Raw genomic sequence first — 21,609 nt, forward strand, 5'->3', positions numbered from 1 at the left:
CTTTCAAAAAATTAAATGCAAATAAGCTTAGCAATTTGAAAGGACATTGATTTGAGATTTCAAAATTTGAAAAGTTCAAAGGTTAATTGAGAACTAACTTGTTTTTAGAAACATAGGCATTTGCATTCTATAAGTGTCTGTAATTGCTGTGTTGCCTACAACCCATCAATTTTTTCTTTTAGCTCAAAATATTTTTTAAAATTTCCTGTGATTTCTTCTTTCATCTCATTACTTACTTAGACAATATTGGGAAAGAATGGTAAAAATCTGGGATTTAGAAAAAAAATTTATTTCCCAAATTTTCATCTGCTATTGATTTGTTAATTCCATCACAGTCAGAGAACACATCTTGTGATTTCCATTTTTTTAAGTTAATTCTGTAACCCAGCATGTGGTCTCTTCTGGACAAAGTTGTACATGTAGTTGAAAAAAAGGTACATTCTCGTGTTGGATAGACTGTTCTGTACATTTTAGGTTAAGGTAGTTGATAAGGTTGGTCAAATCTGTGACCTTGATAATTTTCTTTCCAGTTTTCTGTCCTTTAGGCTGCTGCATTTTTAATACGTTTTGTTCAGATTTGACTGTGTTTGTTTTTATTTTCCTCTGTTTCTAATTGTGTCTGTGTGTTGATGACAGTTTATCGTAAATGTACTCTGTACCTCTTAAGATACTTTCTCTTTATAATTTATTTTTCTCTGAACTGCTATTATTCTTCCTTTGGTTACTATTTTTTACACTGAACCTGTTTGGAGTCTGCATTTTTAAATCTAACTTACACGTTTCTTAAAGTTGAATCTTGCTTTGTTTTATTCAGTCTAACCACCTTTCCCGTTTGTTTGAAGTCTTTGAAAAAAAGTCTTCATCATTTTTGTTCTTTGCTGTTCTTTTCTGCCTTTTATATTAAATACATGTTTGTAGTCTTGCCACAATAAATCCTTTTATTTTCTTCTTTCTTTTTAAGATTTATTTTATTTGAAAGACTTAGAGAAAGAATGGGAGACTGAGAGAAAAGACTTCCATCTTTAGGTTATGTCCCAAATGGCTGGAATAGCAGGGCCTGGGCCAGGCCGAAGCGCAGAGCCAGGAGCGTTGTTCTGGTCTCCCAGGTGGGTTTCAGGAACCCAAACACATAACCCTGTTGCTTCCCTGACACGTTAATAGGGAGGCGATTGTAAATCCAGCAGTTGGGACTCAGTGGCTTTACCTAGCATTTCCACAACACTGGCTGTTCTTTTGTCTTTTTTTAAATTACTAGGTTTTTTTTGTAGTTTTCCAGGAGATTGTATTTTGTTGAAATGTACCTCACAGTGATATTGGCTGTATTTGTGTAAAGTGTAGAAATTTTGGTTCCAGGAAGGCATTGAAAAAGAAATGACTGAATATTAAGAAATAAGTAGGCGTTTGATTCAGTGCGTTCGGGTCACTGCTAGAACACCTGCATCGTCTGACTCTAAATGCCTGGTTTGAATCCCAGCCGCTCCATTTCCCATCTGGCTTCCTGTGAATGCACATCCTGGGAGTTAGCAGGTCAAGTGGTTTAGTTTCTGCCACCCAGTTGGGAGATCTAGACTGAATTCTAGGCCCTGAATTCTAGGCTTATCCTGGCACTGCTGTGGTTATCATGATCTTATGGGAGGCGAGCCAGTGAATGGAAGATCATTGTTTTCTTCTATTTAAGGATGAGGGAAGGAAAACTTGTAGAAATGATGTAAGTAGTAATACTCAGCCTTACCAGGTATTCAGTGTTAAAAAGCATTTGTGACACTTTTTTTATAACATGTTTCTCACCTGAAGACAAAATACCCTTGTTCCCCATTCCAGACGTTTTCCTTCCCGTTCCATCCCCAGCAACATTAGTCACATCCTGAGTGTTCCTGTCATCCGTTTTCATGCCCATTTCTACAGGTTCCCACTAAATACTTAATTCAAAGAAAAGAAAAATTGAAAATCCTATTTACATCATTATAAAGAACGCAGCTCTGAGTCCTAATTCTCTGCTTTTAATCAATACGTAAAATGAATATAGCTTTTTCGAAGGAGTTTTGCTTTTCCCATTTGTTTATATTCCTGTGTTTAGCTCATTAGAGTAAAATTTTAAAACAACTCATTTTCATTGGAACGTCTATTAGTTTTATTTTTATTTGGGAGGCAGTTAAAAAACAGAGGTATTTTATCAACTGATTTGCTCCTCAAATGGCCACAAGGGCCGGGCCGAGAGCATGACCCCGGAGCTTCTTCAGGTGTCCCATGTGGGTACAAGGCCCTGACCACTTGGACTGTCTTCTGCTTGCCCAGGCCAGTTAGCAGAGAGCTACACGGAGAGTAGAGCAGCCAGGACTTAGCGCCACAGTGTGGATCTTTAACAGTTGTTTAAAGGCCCTAAAAAGGTGTTCACTTGTTTTTCTCCAAAGCTTTTTCAGATACCTGATTATGTTGCAGTTCTTTAGGATGATGATGACATACCAAGCAACTTAGTTTTTCCATTCTTTATTTTTCACTTATGTTACCTCCTTTAGCAGCCTCTCAGAGCTCTTTTAACATAATGAATTTTTAAAAATTGTAATGTGAAATATATAGGCATATTAAAAATTGAGCTGAAATGTTCATAGCACTACTGTAAATAAGTCATTTTAGTAAGCTTCATAAAACTTGTTATTTTAAAACTGAAAGAAAGCATTTTGAAGTACATATTGTAGAAGTTCTTTTTTGGAAATGGGAGGGGGTAAGTAATAGGAGAAGGAAGAAAATTAAAAAGAGGATAGGAAATATGGTAGTCTGGGCTGGCAGTGTAGGTAGGAGATTCCACAGTGCAAAGTTTGATAACCGTAGTCAAGCTTGTCCTGTATTGTATTTTATTTATTTATTTTTTTATTCTGGCTTTAGGTCCACTGTGATGGCTCAATTGGTTAATCCTCCCCCTTTAAGCATTGGGATCCCATTTGGTGTTGGTTCATGTCCCAGCTGCTCCACTTCCCACCCAGCTCCCTGCCTGTGGCTTGGGAAAGCAGTAGAGGACGGCCCAAAGGCTTGGGCCACTGCACCCACATGGGAGATGATGATGAAGCTCCTGGCTCCTTACTTCAGATTGGCTGAGCTCCTGCTGTTGCAGCTAGTTGGGAAGTGAACCAACAGAGATCTCTCTCTCTCTGCCGCTCCCCCATTCTATAAATCTGCCTTTTAAATAAAAATAAATAAATCTTCTTTAAAATCTGGCTTCATTTACTACACAGGGTTAAGTTCATGTGCAATAACATGCTAATTCTGTTTAGGTGAAAATTATCATACTGTTCTTGAATAAAAAAATTTTTTAAAGGAGTTACTTAATTACATGAGTTACAGAGATAGAGATATTCCATCCTCTGGTTCACTCCAGTGGCCAGTGCTGGGCCAAGCTGAAGCCGGAAGGTAACAGGGGCCTAAGCCCTTGGGCTAGCTTTCTCTGCTTTTCCAAGGCCATCAGTAGGTACCAGCTGGGACACTGGTGGCATCCATATGGGATATTGACATTGTAGATGTAGCTTTTACTTACTATGCCCAATTCCCCCTCCCCTGAGTTTAATTCACTAGAGAGAAATATTAGATGTCCCAGTAACTTAACTTACATAAGATGTGGAACTGCTTCCTTAATATGTGTGACACTGTACTTTTTTTTTTTTTGTAAGATTTATTTTATTTTTTTTAGAAAGGCAGATATACAAGAGAGAAGGAGAGACCAAGAGGAGGATCTTCAGTCTGATAGTCTACTCCCCAAGTGGCCGCAATGGCAGGAGCTAAGCCAGTCTGAAGCCAGGAGCTTTTTGTGGGTGTCCCATGCAGGTGCAGGGTCCCAAGGCTTTGGGCCGTCCTTGACTGCTTTCCCAGGCTACGAGCAAGGACTTTAGACTCAGGGCTACCACGCTGGGCCTGATACTGTACTTCTTAGTAGCTTCTATTTTCCCCTCATTCTCTCTTCCCTTTTTCCCTCCCATCAGGCCATTGGGACTGTTTATGAAAACTTGAAATCGTTTTTCAGAATAGTGTTTTGACTCAAAACATGCGTCAATTGTTCATTCTAGACCATTCACTGATTACATAAATCTTTGTGACACCCTGCAGAGTTCTGTGCCCCTAGTTAACAATCAAGTTTTCTAATTTGCCTTGTATATAATACGTACTTCTAGTGGAAATTTGAGTCTGCTTTGCCTCATGAACTTATCCTGCCAGTGACAGGATTTTCTTTTGGCTGTGGGAATGTGGAGGTTGGAAACAACGCAGCAACAGGCCAGCTGAGACCTTGGTTTGGTGCGTGGAACAGGAGCCTGCAGGGAGCGCTCTCTACACCCATGCCTTTTTAGCCTCAGATGTGTTTTCTCTCTGTTTTTAAAGCCAGAAGAAATGATGGACGAAACAGATTCACGTTCTCTGTCCAGAAGGATAAACTTTTTGCTAATGTGTGTTTACTTCCCAGTACCAGCCATAGCCCTTGAGATTTTCCTATTTGCAGATTCTGTCTGATGACACAAACTATGTGAGAGGGTGGTGGAAGTGTCTGGAGGTTGTAGCCGAGGAGTGGAACACTTGGGCCTCCTTTCAATCAGGGTGGATGTAGTGAACTTGGGTCTCCTGCAAGTTAGGGATCATCTTGAAGGCAAGGTGGGGTTTATGGTCATCTGGAAAACATATTTCAAATATCACGTGGGTTATCTTATTAGTATATTTGATCTAAAATTTGTGTTACTAAGTATTTGCGTTTGTTAATGAAGACTGAGATCTTTTTAAATCAAAGAGATGTCTGTGATGAAAGATGTAAGTTTAGAAGTTTGAATTCTTTTTTGTTTTTTAAATCCTAAACAGGCAGGCAGTAGTTAAAGGTTCTCTTCCACATCCTTTTGCCTTGACGTTATTTGAGGACACTTTGTACTGGACTGACTGGAATACACACTCCATTTTGGCTTGCAACAAGCACACTGGCGAGGGTCTGCGTGAGATCCATTCTAACATCTTTTCTCCCATGGATATACACGCCTTCAGCCAAAAGCGACAGCCAAATGGTAAGTGATCTTGATGTTTAAATTGCAAGTGGAACAGCTGTGTAGCACTCTGGTGTCTGGCTTCAGTGAGAGTCAGGCAGAGGGAGGTTACAGTAAAAGGTGATGGGGCAGAATGGAAAAGAATAAAGGTGTCAAAATAGAATTTAGGTTAGGCCTAGGATGAAGGCATTTGTAGCTGATGACTGTCAATACAGAGTACTTCAGCCCTTCTGTAAGGCAAGGAGTTGAGGAGGTGAAGAAGAAAGGAATACATTAAAAATGAAGATATCTTATATGCTAAGCTTGTACAAAAGTACGTTCTTGCTCATTCTTTTTCAGAATGTGTTGTATGTTTATGAAAAAATTTTTTTAGTAGAAGCGCCTTAGTCTAGCTGGTGAGTTTAATTACCTTAGTTGCTGGAAAAAGTAACTGTTGAAGCCTTCATGTGGCTGTCCCACTTCTTTTTTTTTTCCCCTTAGTTTTGTTTCTGTTTCTGGTCAACTTTTACAATAATTTGGGCTGTGACTACAGACAACCAGTTGTTGTAAAATAGGATGGGGATTAGATTTAAAAGGAATATGAGGATGTGAAGTGTTTGGCACTTGTATGTAAATAAATGCCTGGCATGTGTTCGAGTGTATTTCAGATTGTGTTCCATAGCCAAGAATGACAGGCATTGCATTGTGTTTTCCTTTGCTTCAGTTCTTTCCAGTTTGGAGGAGATAATCGAATATTAAATGTTGTACTGCAGTCTGATGATCTTAGCCCATAAAAATGGTTTCTATGTGTATGTTACTCTTTTGGAAGAAAAAAATGTCCCTCATGGGTTTTTTATTCTTGCGGTTTAGCCCTTAGGACAAAATTCATTCTTTCTCTTTTTCTTTCTATCTTTCTTTCTCTCTCTCTCTCTCTCTCTCTCTCTTTCTTTCTTTCTTTCTTTTACTGGCACTGTTGATCTTTTATGCTTTACTAGTTCAAGAATTTGCACTTACCTTTGAGATGACTCCCTTTATTTTTCATACTCTGTTTGTGTGTGTGTGAATTTTGATTGCATCCCTTTCGCAATGTTCCTACCAATATATTCATTGCTTTGTTTTTTCTACTCTTTGCTTCTCTTTTTTGGTCAATTCTGTTAATCCTTTCTATGTGACTCTTTCCAAAGCATGTATTACCAGCATTCTCAGTCCTTCCCTTGACTGTCAGTGCCCTGCACTACATCCTGTCGCCACTCTGCAGCCCATGAGCTTCAGTTGCATGTTCAGCAGCGAACCCCTCACTTCCACCTCCGTTCACTTCTGTTCACTTCTGTTCATGTGACCCAGTGCTTACAGCATAAGGCCTTACCACGCCTGATGTGTCCTCTTTGTTGTTGTTAGCCATCAGAGCTACTGTCAGCATCTGCAGCTTCCACGAAGCCTTTCTTAGACTACAGTGATCCCCCCATTGGTATTTGTAGTCAGTGCTGTGCATGACAGTGTTTAGTTTCATTGTTTCGTATTTTCTGGTTTTATTGTTTGTTGATTTTGGTTTGCTGGCTAAGTTATTAGCACTTTTAGAGCAAGAATCACCTACTTGACTCTTACTTGTTCCTCTTTGGTTACAGAATACTAAGTAAATTCTCACTGATCAATACCCTTCCTTGCAGATCGGTTTGTAATGAAGCATTTGGATGACATTGTTAATAATTTTGGTTTATCACATTTGCTTGTGTTATGGTTGTTAACCTTTGTTTATTCGGAGTAAGAGAGGTATAATTGTCGGTATTAATCAATGTGCTTTGTATTTGGCAGCTACTAACCCATGTGGCATTGATAATGGTGGTTGTTCCCATTTGTGTCTGATGTCTCCAGTCAAGCCTTTCTATCAGTGTGCTTGTCCAACTGGGGTCAAACTCCTGGAGAACGGAAAAACCTGCAAAGATGGTAAGACCGATATCATATCAAGATTTTTTTTTTACAATTGAAATTCTAAATGATTTGTTACTTTGGCATATTCTGCTTTAAAAAAGACACTTAGCTGCCATATCTTTTCTCCATTAGATTTCGTAGTCATTTATTGATGTCACAATTGATTCCTGTGAAAATGAATATTACCTCTTATAAAGAATGCCTGTTTAGGGCCTAGTAATGTGGCATGGCGGAGTAAGACACCACCTGCAGCACCAGCATCCCGTGTGGGTCCATGTCCCCACTGACCGTAGCACTTCTGATGCAGACTCTTACTAATGTCCTGGAGAAAGCAGAGGAAGATGACCCCAAATGCTTGGGCCCCTGCCACCTGCATGGGGGACCAGGATGAAATTCCTGGTTTCATTCTGGCTCTGTCCTTGTCGCGGTGGCCGTCTGGGGAGTGAACTCTGTCGCTTGCTCACTCTTTTTCTGCCTTTCAAGTAAGGTAACAGTTGCAAATAAAGAGCGTGTGTGGAAGGGAAAATGTTTATTAAACTTGTAGCTACAGAGAATATCATGGGATAGATGTATTTTCAAATGGTTGAAGAATTCTTAAGTTGGCTTTTTATGACAAGTGGTTTCAGCAGTAGAAGATTAACTTCCTGCAGTATGATACTGTCCTTATTTTTCTACGGAGCCACCACACGTTGCTGCTGCTTGTTGGTCTTAGCTCCCTGTAAGGCAGGTTGTGAGAAGAGACTGCTGCAGGATTTGTCAGGGATGTTTTGATTGGGAGGAATAGCAGTTCTTTTCTTTCTCTGTGAATGAGGAAGTCACTCTTGTGTCTTTCCCTGTGGGTCCTCATCTGGTTCTCTAGCAAACAGCGAGGCCTGGTAAGAACATTGTTGTGTTTAGCAGTGGCTTCTTTATGGAACCCTGAAAAGCAGGAGCCTTCATTTCAGAGAATGTTAAGAGAGTTCCTGGCAGGGGGTCAAGGAGTCAGAGCTGTGGAATGGAGGCTGTGTACAGGTTGTTTGTTAGGAGTTGGCACTGATAAATTATCCTCCCAGTCAAAGGTGAAGCTGGCCGACTCTTGTCAGACGGTTTCCATGGCAAACGATAATTTGGTTTCGATTTAAAACAAAAGGTTTTTGTAATGTTGCTTTTTTTTTTTTTTGCTTAAAAATGTAGTCTGACTTTGAAAACTAGAGGGTTTATTTTAACAGTAGTGGTCTATCTGCTTCCTCATGGCAGGACAAATGTACACATTTAACCAATTTTGAATTTCAGGTGTACATTTAGCAAATTCTGTCCTTAGCTAACTACTCTGTTTTGATCGCCTTGCTCAAATTAACAGCTCTGTGACTGATTTGCTTGCAAAGTTTTGGCTGGTTTCTCTTGGTAGTTAGCAGGGGCAGCGATTGTACAAATGGATTCCTACTTCTTGCCTGCTAGAGTGCTGTGGACTGTGTTTTCTTCTTGCTACAGTTCATTTGTAATTAGTCTCAGAGTCAAATAGCTGATGTTGAAAGTTTTTCAACTACAATTCCAGATTGGTGCTTGAAGTATTTTCTTTTGGACTCATTTCGTTGGCTGAGAAAGTTTTCTTGCTCTTTTAATTGTCTGTTTTTTTCCTTTGTTAATTTCTTATAGTTAGATCCTTTTTTTGTTGTTTATGGAAAATGAAAACAAAAAGTTGTGCTTACTGTCTTCCTTGTCAGCTGTGTTCTTATTGCATCCTTATTAAATTAGGGCATTCATAAATAGATTTTATTTAGAACTCAGCCGAATAAAAATTGAAAAATAATTTTAATAGCAGTGTATTAGTTGATATTTCTTGAATACTTCATACTTAGTACCTGTTTCATCTTTATCTCCTTTAATTCTCACAGCAACCTTGTGACTATTTTTGTTTGTTAGGATAGCTTTCCTGAGATGTAATTTACATACTATAAAATCCATTGATGGCAAGGGTTTGGTTTAATGATTTTTTAGTGCATTTTGAAGTTAAGCCTCCATCAGCAGAATCCAATTCCATAACATTCTCATCAGTCACAAACGTTCTTACTCTAGATTTCTTATTCTTTTAAAACATTTTTGAACAGAGGGTCTTTTTCCTACGTTTCCTTCCTTCTTTAGTACTCCACTGTTTAGCGTTGTAGTCATTAGTTGTTATACCTTTAAAAAAACCGTGAATTCCAGGGGCTAAGTGATGAATGAAACCAGAAACTGGATCAGAACTTGATTTTGGAGAAGTTGAGCTCTTATAGTTGGACATCATAGTGGACTCGTCTTATTTCTATATGTTACTTTGCATTTCCTCCGTTGAAATAGCTAGTACCCTTTCAGAGTCATGTGTCAGTTTCTGGAAAAGTTTACATTCTTTGAAAGATTAAATTTTGCTTGTGACTTTCAAATTATTTTTATTTCGTTTTGTTTTAGGTGCTACTGAATTGCTACTTTTAGCCCGAAGGACAGACTTGAGGCGCATTTCCTTAGATACACCAGATTTTACAGACATTGTCCTACAGTTAGAAGATATCCGCCATGCCATTGCCATAGATTATGATCCTGTGGATGGCTATATCTACTGGACTGATGATGAAGTGAGGGCCATACGCCGCTCTTTCATCGATGGATCTGGCAGTCAGTTCGTGGTCACTGCTCAAATAGCTCATCCTGATGGTATTGCTGTTGACTGGGTTGCAAGAAATCTTTATTGGACAGACACTGGCACTGATCGAATAGAAGTGACAAGGCTAAACGGAACCATGAGGAAGATCTTGATTTCAGAGGACTTAGAGGAACCCCGGGCTATTGTGTTAGATCCCATGGTTGGGTAAGAAAGCTTTTATTAGTAAATCCGTCTGATGTTTCTGTTTTTTGTAACTGCCTATAGAAACATTGACTAAGATAACATGAAATACTTAAACGAAGTGCATACTGGTTTGCAGTAAACAGTTGTCTGATGACTGTCAATTTTAGTATATGTTAATTGGAATAAAATTTCAAGTGAAAGAATTATCAGTTTTTTGCCTTGAATGTCTTAAAATACTTTTAAAGTTAAGTCTATGCTGACTTTAGATGTAGTCTGTAGTCTTGGTTCAGATTATCTCATGACCATTACAAAACTGGGAAAGTGTTGTTTTCAGAATTCTTTATCATTCCTGGAAGATTTAATCTCATTCTGTTTTCAGAGCTTATGGTAATAATATATCTGACTTTATATTTCTTTATGTGATGTATCTTTAACTTATTTTCCATATACTTCTGTAGGTACATGTATTGGACTGACTGGGGAGAAATACCAAAGATTGAGCGAGCAGCTCTGGATGGTTCAGACCGAGTAGTGTTGGTTAACACTTCTCTTGGTTGGCCAAATGGTTTAGCCTTGGATTATGATGAAGGCAAAATATACTGGGGAGATGCCAAAACAGACAAAATTGAGGTTTGTTTCTTGCTTTTTCATTTTAAAGCTGGTTTTATAAAGACTTCTGAGTTGGTTATAATCTGATGTGTATATGCTACACTCTTAACCATTTTGTTTAAGATGCCAGCATCTTTTACAGAAATTTTACTTAACCCAAGTAGTTGTATGGGTGCTATATTGTCTTCCACCTAATTCCAGGATTTTTGAGTTATATTGGTATGAGAAATTGGTGTTCATCTATTTCTAATTTTAAAAACTTGATTAAATGATTTGACTCATTTTGAATAAACCCAAATTTCCTTAGAGACCCAGTAAAATGGTAAAAGTTCTAAAATGGAATTGCTGACAGTCCTGCATTAGGAAAAAAATAAAATCGTATTCTGTGTGTATGTGTGTGTATTTTGTTTTTATCACTATTGATGTTGGGGATAAGTGGTATGGTGTACTAAATATTAAGATGGTTACATGGAAATAATTTTTAAATTAATTTATGGACTGAATGGGTGAGATTGATTAACTAAAACTTGGAGGCTATTTACAAAGTGACTAAGTTTGTGGCAGTGATGTTTTGTAAATAGCATATATGCTTGATATTGGCTGTAGAATCTAAAATTTACAGGTTTACAATGTTGGATAGGTCTTGTTGATTGCATACCTAAGACAGAGCTAGGAACTGATTTTCCTTGGGGGATAGATGACTTCATGTATAAGGAATGGCTCTTCAGAGACCCACTGCACAAACATGTAATGGATAGAAAGCTTCAGCTGTAGCACAGTAAGGTAATTCTGAGAAGTGCCAAGGACTCAGAATAATGATTTAAACGGCCTTCCTTCCAGAATGGAAACTTGGACTAGAGGAAGCCCATTAGTATTCCAGCAGACTCAAACACTGAAAGCAGTCTCTTTTTCTCTTGCAGCTGGTTCCCATTAATAGAAAATTTTGCATAGACTATATAAATTTTCTCCCTGTTCACAGCACTTTTTAAAATATCCAAATTAGCGTTTGAATCTTTAACAACCAGAGTTCAATGCTAATGAGATAAAGGTTATGTGTTTTCAGACAGGCAGGCTCTTAGCTTCATTTGGGCCTGCTTAATATGACCTGCCCATCTAATTCCAGTCAGTCGATGTGCTTTTTTTTTTTTTTTTTTGTGGTTGATTTGATAAGGACTGTACATGAATGTATAGGTATTACCACTATTGGAAAAATAATTTAAGACCATGTGGCCCAGGAGAATATCTGTAGCAGTAAAATTTACATATGTGAAGAGCATCTGATCTGTTATCCCATAGGGATTTAAAAAACTCTGTATTTGGTCTTTGTTTTGCAGCTTACTATAATTGATAGCTTGAGAATAGAAGTATTTCTTAGTCGAAATTTTGCACAACTTCCTTCTTCATGTGTCTTTAATCCAAATAATTCTGGGGGGTTCAGATAAAAAAAATGAGAGTTTCTGTGTAATTGTTTAATAATAAAAGTGAATATACATGTAGTATGTGCTGTTGACTAGATAGGATCCATTTTCCCTGTGCGTTGTGTGCAGAAGATCTTAATACCTGCCTGGTTTTCTGGTTTCTGAGCTGTGTATCCAGCAGTGTCGGTTATCTCCTCTCCCCTTCTTTGCTTCTTCTCTGAGTGTTTCTAGAAACTTTAAAACTGCCATTCAGATTCACCTTTCTTCTTCCAGATGGTCTGGGTCATAATTGCTGATTGTCCTTTGTCCTCTTAGGCTGTTTGGGACTGTTGGTGAATTCACTTGCCGTGGCTCTGTGCAGTCACAGATCATCCCTTCTCCTGGAGCCTCTCCTGCAGCTTTATTCCTTGGGCTCAGTGCTTTTGTGATTTTCATTTCAGACACGCCTCTGGAGGATGGGAAGGGCAGCTGTTGTTACTTACTCCCTTCTTAATGATATGTAAGATCACTGGTTTGTAGCAAATGAAGGAAAGTGTGCAGCTTTTTGTACAAGTTAATCTTGTATTTGTCCCATCTACTTTGGTTCCCTTATAGTAGTGTCCCAGCTTTTGTCATGCTAAACAGTGAAAGCTATTTTACTATGTAACCATAAGAAAATATCAGATTGTAGGTTGTGATAGTTTTGTTGTCTTCTAAAAGACTTAAGGGTTTATTGGAGATCAAATTGATCTGTGTTTGTGGCATATTTGGAAAGAAAAGATAGTTACTCAGTTATGTCACAGTGTAAGACAGCATACTCAAGTGCTTTGGATGGATCACATGGTAAGAATGAATTGTCATTCATTTTATGTGGCTCTCAGCCTCAACGGAGATTCCTAAGACTGGTTTCTTAATTCTCTTTGTAGGTAGTAATGTTTCTAGCCAACTCTATTAAGGAGATAGTATAATATTTACAGGAAGAAAGAATGCTAAGCCCTGAATTTCAGACTTAATGTTATTACTTTGCAGAATTGTAAAGAGAAGTAATAGCTTTATAATTAGCTTCTAGGCAAAGGATGGGACATGGGCTTTAAAACTCTTGTGAGGGCAGATATTTGGCACAATGGTTGTGTTACCATTTGGGATACTTGCATTCCATGTTGGAATTCTTGGTTTTGTGTCACAGTTCGTTTCCAGTCCAGCTTCCAGCCTTTGCACACCTGGGAAACAGCAAGTTCAAGTAGTTGGATCTCTGCCACCCCTGTCGGAGACTTGGGTTGAGTTCAGGGCTCATGGCTTTGGCCTGACCCAGCTCCAGCTGCTGGGAAGTGAACCAGTGGATTGAAAATATATCTGTATATATCTCTTTCTCTGCCTTGAAGATAAATAAATTTTAAAAAATATTGAAATAAAAAAGATAGTTGCAGCTGCTAGTTTTAGTATTAAAATGTCTATGTTAGGATTTGTCTATTTGGAAATCTATCGGCTTTCTCTGCTTAAAAGCGGATGGCCACAAATCTGTAGGTACTCTTTAAGGTGTTTGGTGGTACTTGTGTGTCGGTTTCTTGTTCATTATTATATCTTCTCCATTACATACTATGAACAAGCATTCTAATTTATTATCTTCACTCTTTTCCTGAATCTGATATTTTTCCTATAGTATCCTGGAACCTCATAATAATAAATGCTAAAATATTCGCAGGAGGAATAATTGACATTTTTTTTTCTGGCAGGTGAAACATCAGAAAACCTTTGTTTCTATATTATGTTCTCCTGCAATAAGAAGAATGAATTTATATCTCATATTCTTGGTTATGTTTCACTGCCAAAAACATCTGTTGGCACCTGGTACTGCTTACTAATGGCAAAGAGCATTGATTATCTAAAAATTTGAGTGTTTCTTGTGATGATATAAAATGAAAGCTTTTCTTACTGTATTGTAACTGACAAAATCAGTACGTTTTAAGCACTGATTTTATTGAAAATAATGTTTAATAATGTTATTGATAGTAACAGGTACATGTTTCAGAGTTCATTTTCTCTGTGTACTTTTTGTTTCAGCCTTCCCTCCTCCTTTTGGTTTCGGAGCTTGGCTCACAGGGCAGCAGTACTTGGTAGTAAGAGGGAAAAAGAGAACTTCCCCTGTCTACTTTAAGGGCATGTGGATTCATTTTAAATCTTATTGTTAAGTTTCCCTACTTCAGAGGACACACTAGCCATAGATAGTTTTGTCCAGATCTAATTATACCTGGCACAACTTTGTAGGAAAACAGAAACGAAGGTTACTAGAACCCTTAGTACCAAAAAATTGTGAATAAAGAGGGTATTATTGTGTATGCTGCGTGCTGAAAACTTGGCATTTGGTGAATATTCTGTTTCATATTCTAAGCCTGAAATTGCAGGGCTGCATTTTCCTCTGATGGTAACTTGCTCTGTTTTATCAGTATCCTAATAAGGAAATTTATTTCCCAAGTATTCGTGTTTCTTTTTATAAAGGAGTTTCTTTGTCTTGTATCTGTAACCCATGTGTATTGTGAAAGCCTGTCAAGAAACACAAGGGCCTTTTTATAATGATTTCCTCCCCCAATGTTGGTTTCTAAGATTAGAAACTCTTTAATAAATTATAATAAAACAATTATCTATTGTTGAGATAGCCCTTTTGATTATGACAGGTATTAGCAAGTACTTCCTTTTGAATATTTGCCAGTTTGTAGCTCTTACTTTGAAAAATACTTGAGATAATAAGTTTAAATTCCTGCATTGTGATACATTTCTACTACCATATCACACAGTATGCTTGCATGTGACTTTGTGTTTTTCCCAATGACATATGATCACAGATTTTGGACTAGTATTCATTGTGCCGTGAGTGTGGTGCTGTGATATATCTCAGAATAATAAACTCAGGAGCCTTTCCGTTTTTCATTTATTTTTATTTGAAAGGCAGATTTACAGAAAGAAGGGGAAACCAAGAGAAAGATCTTCCATCCACTGGTTCACTTTCCAAGTGGTCACAATGGCTGGAGCTGAGTCAGTCCAAAGCCAGGAGCTTCTGTGTCTCCCATGTTGTGTCTCTCAGGCTTTGGGACCCTGCACCTCTGCTGCTTTCCCAGGCCACAAACAGGGAGATGGATGGGAAGTAGAGCAGCCAGGACAGAAACCAGTGCCCGTGAACTTCTCTTTTAAAGTTCCCAGTTGGTACACAGTCTTAGCAGCATTATTACTTGGTATACTCGACCACAGCCAAAACCGCATATCCTGCAGTTTTGTGCTCTGTGGTCTCATTATCCAATCTACTTTGTGTAGCTGAAAAAGATAGATAGATAGATAGATAGATAGATAGATAGATAGATAGATAGATATACATCTCAAATGTGTAATGAGAGAAATGTACTGATGATGTGTATAATCGTGTCATCCTGAACTATCACAACAAACCCTAGAGACCTATCAAACAAAACGCTTCAATTAGGAGTTTGGATAGTTTCTGAAAAGGTAGAATAATCTGTTGTATGTTGCTGCTTAGAAAGCACTTTATTGACCAAGTTTGAACTTGTTCCTTTCTATGAGTTTTTTTGTTTGAGATTTATTTATTTGAGAAGTAAACTTACAGAGAGAGGGAGGGAGGAAAAAAGAGAGAGAGAGATGGTCTTATGTCTGCTTGTCACTTCCCAAATGGCTGTGGCCACGATTGGGCCAGGCCAAAGCCAGGAGTTTCTTCTTGAGTTTTCCATGTGAGTGCAGGGGTCCAAGGCCGTGGGCCATCCTCTGCTGCTTTCCCAGGCACATCAGCAGAGAGATGAATAACAATTCATGAGTCTTTAGTTGTTAAGAATGAGTCTCTAGGTTGCTAATGAAGCACTTTATAATATGGAATGCTGACTTTCATTTTTTTTCAAGATTTATTAATTTTTATGGGAAAGCAGATTTTTAGAGAGAAGGAAAGACAGAGGAGAAAGATCTTCCATTCACTGGTTTGCTCTGCAAATGACTCCAATGGTTGGAGCTGAGCCAGTTTGGAGCCAGGAGCCAGGAGCTTCTTCCAGGTCTCCCATGTGGATGCAGGGATCCAAGGACTTTTGCTATCCTCCTGTGTTTTCCCAAGCTGTAAGCAGGGCCCTCCCATCCACAATGGTGAAGTCTGGGCTGGGCTGCAATGCACAGACAGTATCTTCTGGGTCTTCTATGTGCATCACAAAGGCCCAAACACCTGGGCAGTCTGTCGCTTGGTTAAGCATGTCACTCGGATGGATAATGGCAAGGCCACAGATTTGGGGACTTCCTGGATAGGAGTTTGCAAAGCAGTAAGTTAACAGTGATAAATACTTGAACTTATTTTGATTTAAAGTCATCAATAGATAATTAAAGGTTTATGTAATAATCATTCCTAAAATGACCCACCATGAATAAAGTATTGTCCTTCACTCTTTACACTGTGGAAACAGCATTTTAAGATTATTGTAACACTGGCCTTGTAGTTTTTGTTGAACTCTTCACTCAGTCTAGTCTAATTTTTTTGTTGTTGTTAGAGCTTAGCTAAAATAACTAAATCTCAGAGAAGAATTAGAAGTCCTTTTATTTTTTTCCCAAATTTTTAATACGCAGTATTAACATTTTCAGAATTTCCAGAGTTGAAGTGAGGTTGGAATTGGAATCTTTATGCAATTAACATGATCTCTTAATATTTTTGGGGAATGGTGTGCTGACTATTGACTTTCTGTTTATACTTTGTGAAAACTTATAATCTGTTTTTAGTGACTGTTTGGTTTTTAAATAAAAGATCCCTGTGTGCCAGACTCACGTATACCATTAGTCTGCACATAGTAATTGTTTTCTCAAAGTATACATTCATTTTTCCTACATTTAAAACATTTGTATCAATTATTATTTGAAAGTTGGAATTCCAGAAAGAGATTTTTCATCTACTGGTTCTCTCCCCAAATGGCCACACATCTAGGCTGAATCCGAGAGCCAGGATTTTCATCCAGGTCTCCCGTATAGGTGCAGGGGCCCAGTCCAGTCTTTTGGGCCATCTTGATTTGCTTTCTCTAGACCATTAGCAAGGAGCTGAATTAGAGCAGCCAGGACTTGGACCAGTGCCCATATGGGATACTGCCATTACAGATAGAGGCTTTACTTGCTAAGCTACAGTACCTCAGTACTTTTTTTTTTTTTAATTAGAGCGAGCAAGCATATACTCCTGTCTGCTGGTTTTCACCTCATATTCCACAGAGGCTAGAAGTATTAAAGCCAGGACCTACCTCAGTCCATATTTCTCATGGAAGTGGCTGGAACCCAACTATTTGAGTCCATGACCTCTGCTTCACAGGGTGTACGTTAGCTGGAAGCTGAATCTGAGCTGGATTTCGACCCAGGCACTCTGATGTGGGCCAACCAGTGTCGTTAGGCTTACTGCCTGTTCCTCCACGGACTTAATGAGGACTTACAGTAAAGAAGCTGATTATGCCATATTTTACAGTGATGCACTTGATACTTCTTTGAGATGTTTCCATAATCTCTATAGTTTTTTCAGAGTAACAGTATGTTTTAGCCTCATCTTAGTTTCTTGTGCTTCAGCCCTAGGATCAGTTGTTTCTCCAAAAAGCCCGAGTTCTTTTTAATAAATAGTGTTTGGTTTCCATATCTGGTAATAAGGTGTGCTCATTAGCACTCGAGTAACCTGCTTTTAAAATTTTTCTTTCCCCTACTGCGATTCCAAATATCTTAGCTGTGCTTGGAAAGAATGAGCGGAAATGGGACAGTCTTCCATTGTTAACGTATTTGTGTTTACTTCTTTAGGGTTTATTTGGGACTTTTAAAGAGTGGGGCTTTTCACAATTGTCCTATGAAACAGTTGAGTGTAATTAAAATTGACCAGGGTGGTGTTACTGCTGTTTATCATAGTGTTGACTTTATGTGGAAATGAGTAAACTAGCTAGTGCTACTATTATGCTTTTCTTCTTCTTTTGTAGTAAATTCACTTGTGTGTACTCAGACATGACATGAGCTAGGCTAAGAGAGTTTGAATGTAGCACTGAAGCTGCCCTTAGTGCTCGCTTAAACAGGTGCATGATATCCCTTTACTTCACCTTCTGGATCAAAAAGATCTCTCCTCACTTGTCACCTTGACAAGATTTGGCATGTTTGAAATGTTACTTTATTTTATGATTTAAGTTGCATCGGAGAGAAAGTACAGTTCCCAGCTCTGAATCCCACTTGTCTCTCTCATTTATAAACTTTAAATTACTTGCCTGTTGAGATATTGGTTGGAGCAGTAGAAGTGAAATGCTTCTATTTGTATAATCTGAGTTGCTCTTCTGGAACTCTGTAGCATTCTCACTTCAGCTTGTTGTATGATGGGGTGCCTGGTTGTCCTACTGGTATCTGTTCCTTGAACGTGTTCAGTCAAGTGAAGTTGCACAGCAGCAATTTTGGTAGTAAGCTGGCCACATTCCAAGACTTCATGGGTAATCCTGTCTTGACATTTAATGAGCTGATGAAACTGCTTGAAAACTAGATGTGCTGTCTGTAGAAGTTTTGCCATTACCTCTTTGTGCAGATGATATTATGGTTAACCCACATCTATTTCCTGTTGTGGCCTATATTCTCAGTGTGGTGTGTGATACTTGGGAATGCCTCAGAATGTAAAACCCACACCACAGTGTGGTTGAAGCGACTGAAACCACTGGAGACTCTGGTTTCAGATTTAAAGTTAGATCTCTGAAGTGACAGAAGTCTAATTTCAGTTTCACTAATTAAAACACTCTGATGTAATACAGGGAAGCTCACTCACAGGGGCTGCCAGATTTAATTAATGTTGGCTCCACTTTTAAAGCATAAGAGTAATCTTCTGGAATCACCTAAATTGGTTCATTTGTTCTGGGTTCAGAATGTACAAACAAGCTGTAACCAGGATTTGTGTTATTTTAAACATAAAGGACTTAAAACTGTATTTATAAACTTGGTAACTCGTCCAAAACTGTTGCTTGTTGGAGATGAGAAAAGTGGTCGTGGAGACAAAGCAGCATGTTCTCATCGCGCTGTGTTGGAAAGACGTCGTGTGGCTGGTAAGGGAGCCATGCTTAGTGGAGAAGCTAGTTTTCTAACAGGAGAGTGAGCTCTGCAGAAGAAGCTGAAGTAAGTTGATTTCAAAGTGATCTCTGGACTTTGCGAAGAAGAGTACCTTTGGTTGTGAAGTCTGACAGATTTAAGCTGTTGATCAGTTAATCTCAGCATCCTTATAATTGCATTCCACATGAATTAACAACAAAATAACAGTATTTATTAACAGTAGCAATTATTCAAGTGCTCTTGGACTCAGTTCTTATCTTCCCATCTCTTCATTTTTCTTTTAATTATGGAAAATTTCAGATATAATGGAAAATAAGTTATCATGATCCAGCCAGCTTCAGTCATTTTTAGTTACGGGTTGATGTGATGTGGACTAACATAGGAGCAGAGCGGCCGGGTGGAGGAGATGGCTTCTCTTACTAACGTGACTAGGAATGGAAGAAACCAGTCTTTGTCCTTATTCTTGGAAATTTCATCTTGTGTTTCAAAATGAAACCTTCAAATGTGATACAAAAGAAAAAAATATTCATCTTTGCTTTGTTTTGCGTTGTTTTTTCTCAAATTAGAGATTGTGTTTTTTGTTTTTTTGTTTGTTTGTTTTGTTTTGTTTTATATAATTTAAACCCATAGTGGGGGCACACATTTGGCCTAGCAGGTAAGCTGCCAGTCAAGGGGTGCCTGCATGGCAGAGTGGAGATTCTTGGGGTCGGGTCTGGCCCTACTTCTGATCCTAGTTTCCTGGCAGTGCTCATCCTGAGGGCAGTAGGTGATGGCTCATGTATGAGACCCAGACTCCGCTCCTAGTCCTGCCTTGGCCTGCATCAACCCCACGAGTTGTGTGCGCTTGGGGAATGAACCCGGAGATGAGAGCACAGTCTGTCTGCTTCCCAAACAAAACAAACAAATAAAAGTAAGCTCATTTAGGATTGGTGTATAGAACCCAAGAAGAAGGAGAGACTCTTCACATTTAGTTGTGTTTTTTTTTTTTTTTTTCTTAGCTTGAAGCTAGGGCATGACTGAAAATGACAAGTATGGGAGGAGACAGTGATCTAAAGAAGAAGCCAGTTAGGTGGTTTTATTTTATTTTATTTTGCTTGTAGTTATCACTGTGAAATTCTAATTTTGCACAGTGTAGTGTGTAGCCACTAGCCAAATGTAGCTAGTATGAATTATATGCCTCAGTTGTTAAATACTTATAAAGAAAACCTAGAATGATGACCTAAGATAGCATTTGAGTTAATTTTGTGATCTTCTTCACTTATTAAAATGTAGTTATTGAAAATTTAAAATTGACACGTGTGGATCAAATTTAGAACTTGCAGGAGGACACTTTAAGAAGTTCCTGGGGTGTACGTGTGCTAGGCTACATTCCAGTTTGTAGCACCTGATTTGAGTTCCCTGCTCTGGTTCCCAACTTTTCCTGTTCATGTAGACTCTGGAATACAGTGATAATGGCTCCAGTAATTGGGTTTCTGCCCCCATTTTTTCAGTTGCATTTTGTGTTTTCTGTTTCTGTGTCTTTTAAAAGCTAACAGAGTCTGATTAGGTGACTTAGTGGGTTAAGCTGTTGCAAACATTGCCAGCCAGCATCCCATATGGTCACCATTTATCTCCTTAACTGTTCTGCTCCAGTTGCAGCTCCCTGATAATATACCTGGGGAAAGCACTGGAGGATGGTCAGTGCTCAGGCTCCTAAAACCATGTGGGAGACCCAGATGGAGCTCCTGGCTGCACCCTGGCCCACCCAAGCCATTGCTGCGATCTGGGGAGTGAATCAGCTGATGGAACATCAGTCTCTCTCTCTCTCTCTCTAATTCTTTCCTTTAAAGAAATAGATAAATCTTTTTTTTTTAAAAAAAAAAACTAATGAAAAATACAATTCAAAGTTTTTCTAATGCAAGCAATTTATGATCTGCAAGAAATAAACTTTCAGGGCCCGGTGCGATAGCATAGTGATTAAAGTCCTTGCCTTGCACGCCCAGGATCCCATATGGGCGTTGGTTCGAATCCTGGCAGCTCCACTTCCCATCCAGCTCCCTGCTTGTGGCCTGGGAAAGCAGTTGAGGACGGCCCAAGGCCTTGGGACCCTGCACACGTGTGGGAGACCAGGAAAAGAATCCTGGCTTTGGATCAGCTCAGCTCTGGCCGTTGTGACCACCTGGGGAGTGAATCATCGGATGGAAGATCTTCCTCTCTGTCTCTCCTCCTCTCTGTATATCTGACTTTCCAATTAAAATAAATAAATCTAAAGAAAAAAAGAAACTTTTAAAAAGTTAATTAAAATGTGCATTATCAAAAAAAAAACCATGGAATTGAGTTTTTGGCACCAAGGTAAACTGATTTTAATTCCATTTTTCCACAAACTTTTAAGTACCCTTCTATTATATTTCTCTTGGGCACCATATCCTGTTGTAAAAACTATAGCATGTGAGAACAGGGGGTTAGGGAATTGGGAAACTGTGTGTGTATAAGATTATGTTTTAAAAAAATCTTTGACACATGTTAATTACATTGCTTAATTTGGAATAGATATGAATTGATGTTTCTTGTTTTCATGTTTACTTGTGTTACTGCCAAAAATGCCTTTTAGGTTTGGCTTTTAAAATAAGAGATCAATTGGGGCTGACATAGTGGCATAGCCAGTCTTCCTCAGCATTGGCAGCACATCCCATATAACATTAGTACGTGTCTAGTCCACTCCACTTCCGATCCAGCTCCGTGCTTATGGCCTGGGAAAGCAACAGAGCATGACTCAAGTCCTTGAGACCCTGCATCCTGTGGGAGATGCTGGAAGAAGCTCCTGGGTATGGATCAG

At 38.7% G+C, this 21,609-nt stretch overlaps 1 protein-coding gene across 2 annotated transcripts in view; it reads left to right on the forward strand.

The window, feature by feature from the left end:
- LRP6 (LDL receptor related protein 6) overlaps window positions 1–21,609 on the forward strand; it is a 117,392-nt gene that overhangs the window by 57,210 nt on the left and 38,573 nt on the right. For both annotated transcript variants that reach the window (XM_058655788.1, XM_058655787.1), the window contains 4 exons: window positions 4,834–5,030; window positions 6,801–6,932; window positions 9,342–9,738; window positions 10,176–10,347. In XM_058655788.1, coding sequence (XP_058511771.1) covers window positions 4,834–5,030; window positions 6,801–6,932; window positions 9,342–9,738; window positions 10,176–10,347 — 898 coding nt within the window. The remainder of the gene's footprint in view (window positions 1–4,833; window positions 5,031–6,800; window positions 6,933–9,341; window positions 9,739–10,175; window positions 10,348–21,609) is intronic.

This window comes from Ochotona princeps, chromosome 27, assembly GCF_030435755.1.
Source record: "Ochotona princeps isolate mOchPri1 chromosome 27, mOchPri1.hap1, whole genome shotgun sequence".
Taxonomy (NCBI): Eukaryota; Metazoa; Chordata; class Mammalia; order Lagomorpha; family Ochotonidae; genus Ochotona; species Ochotona princeps.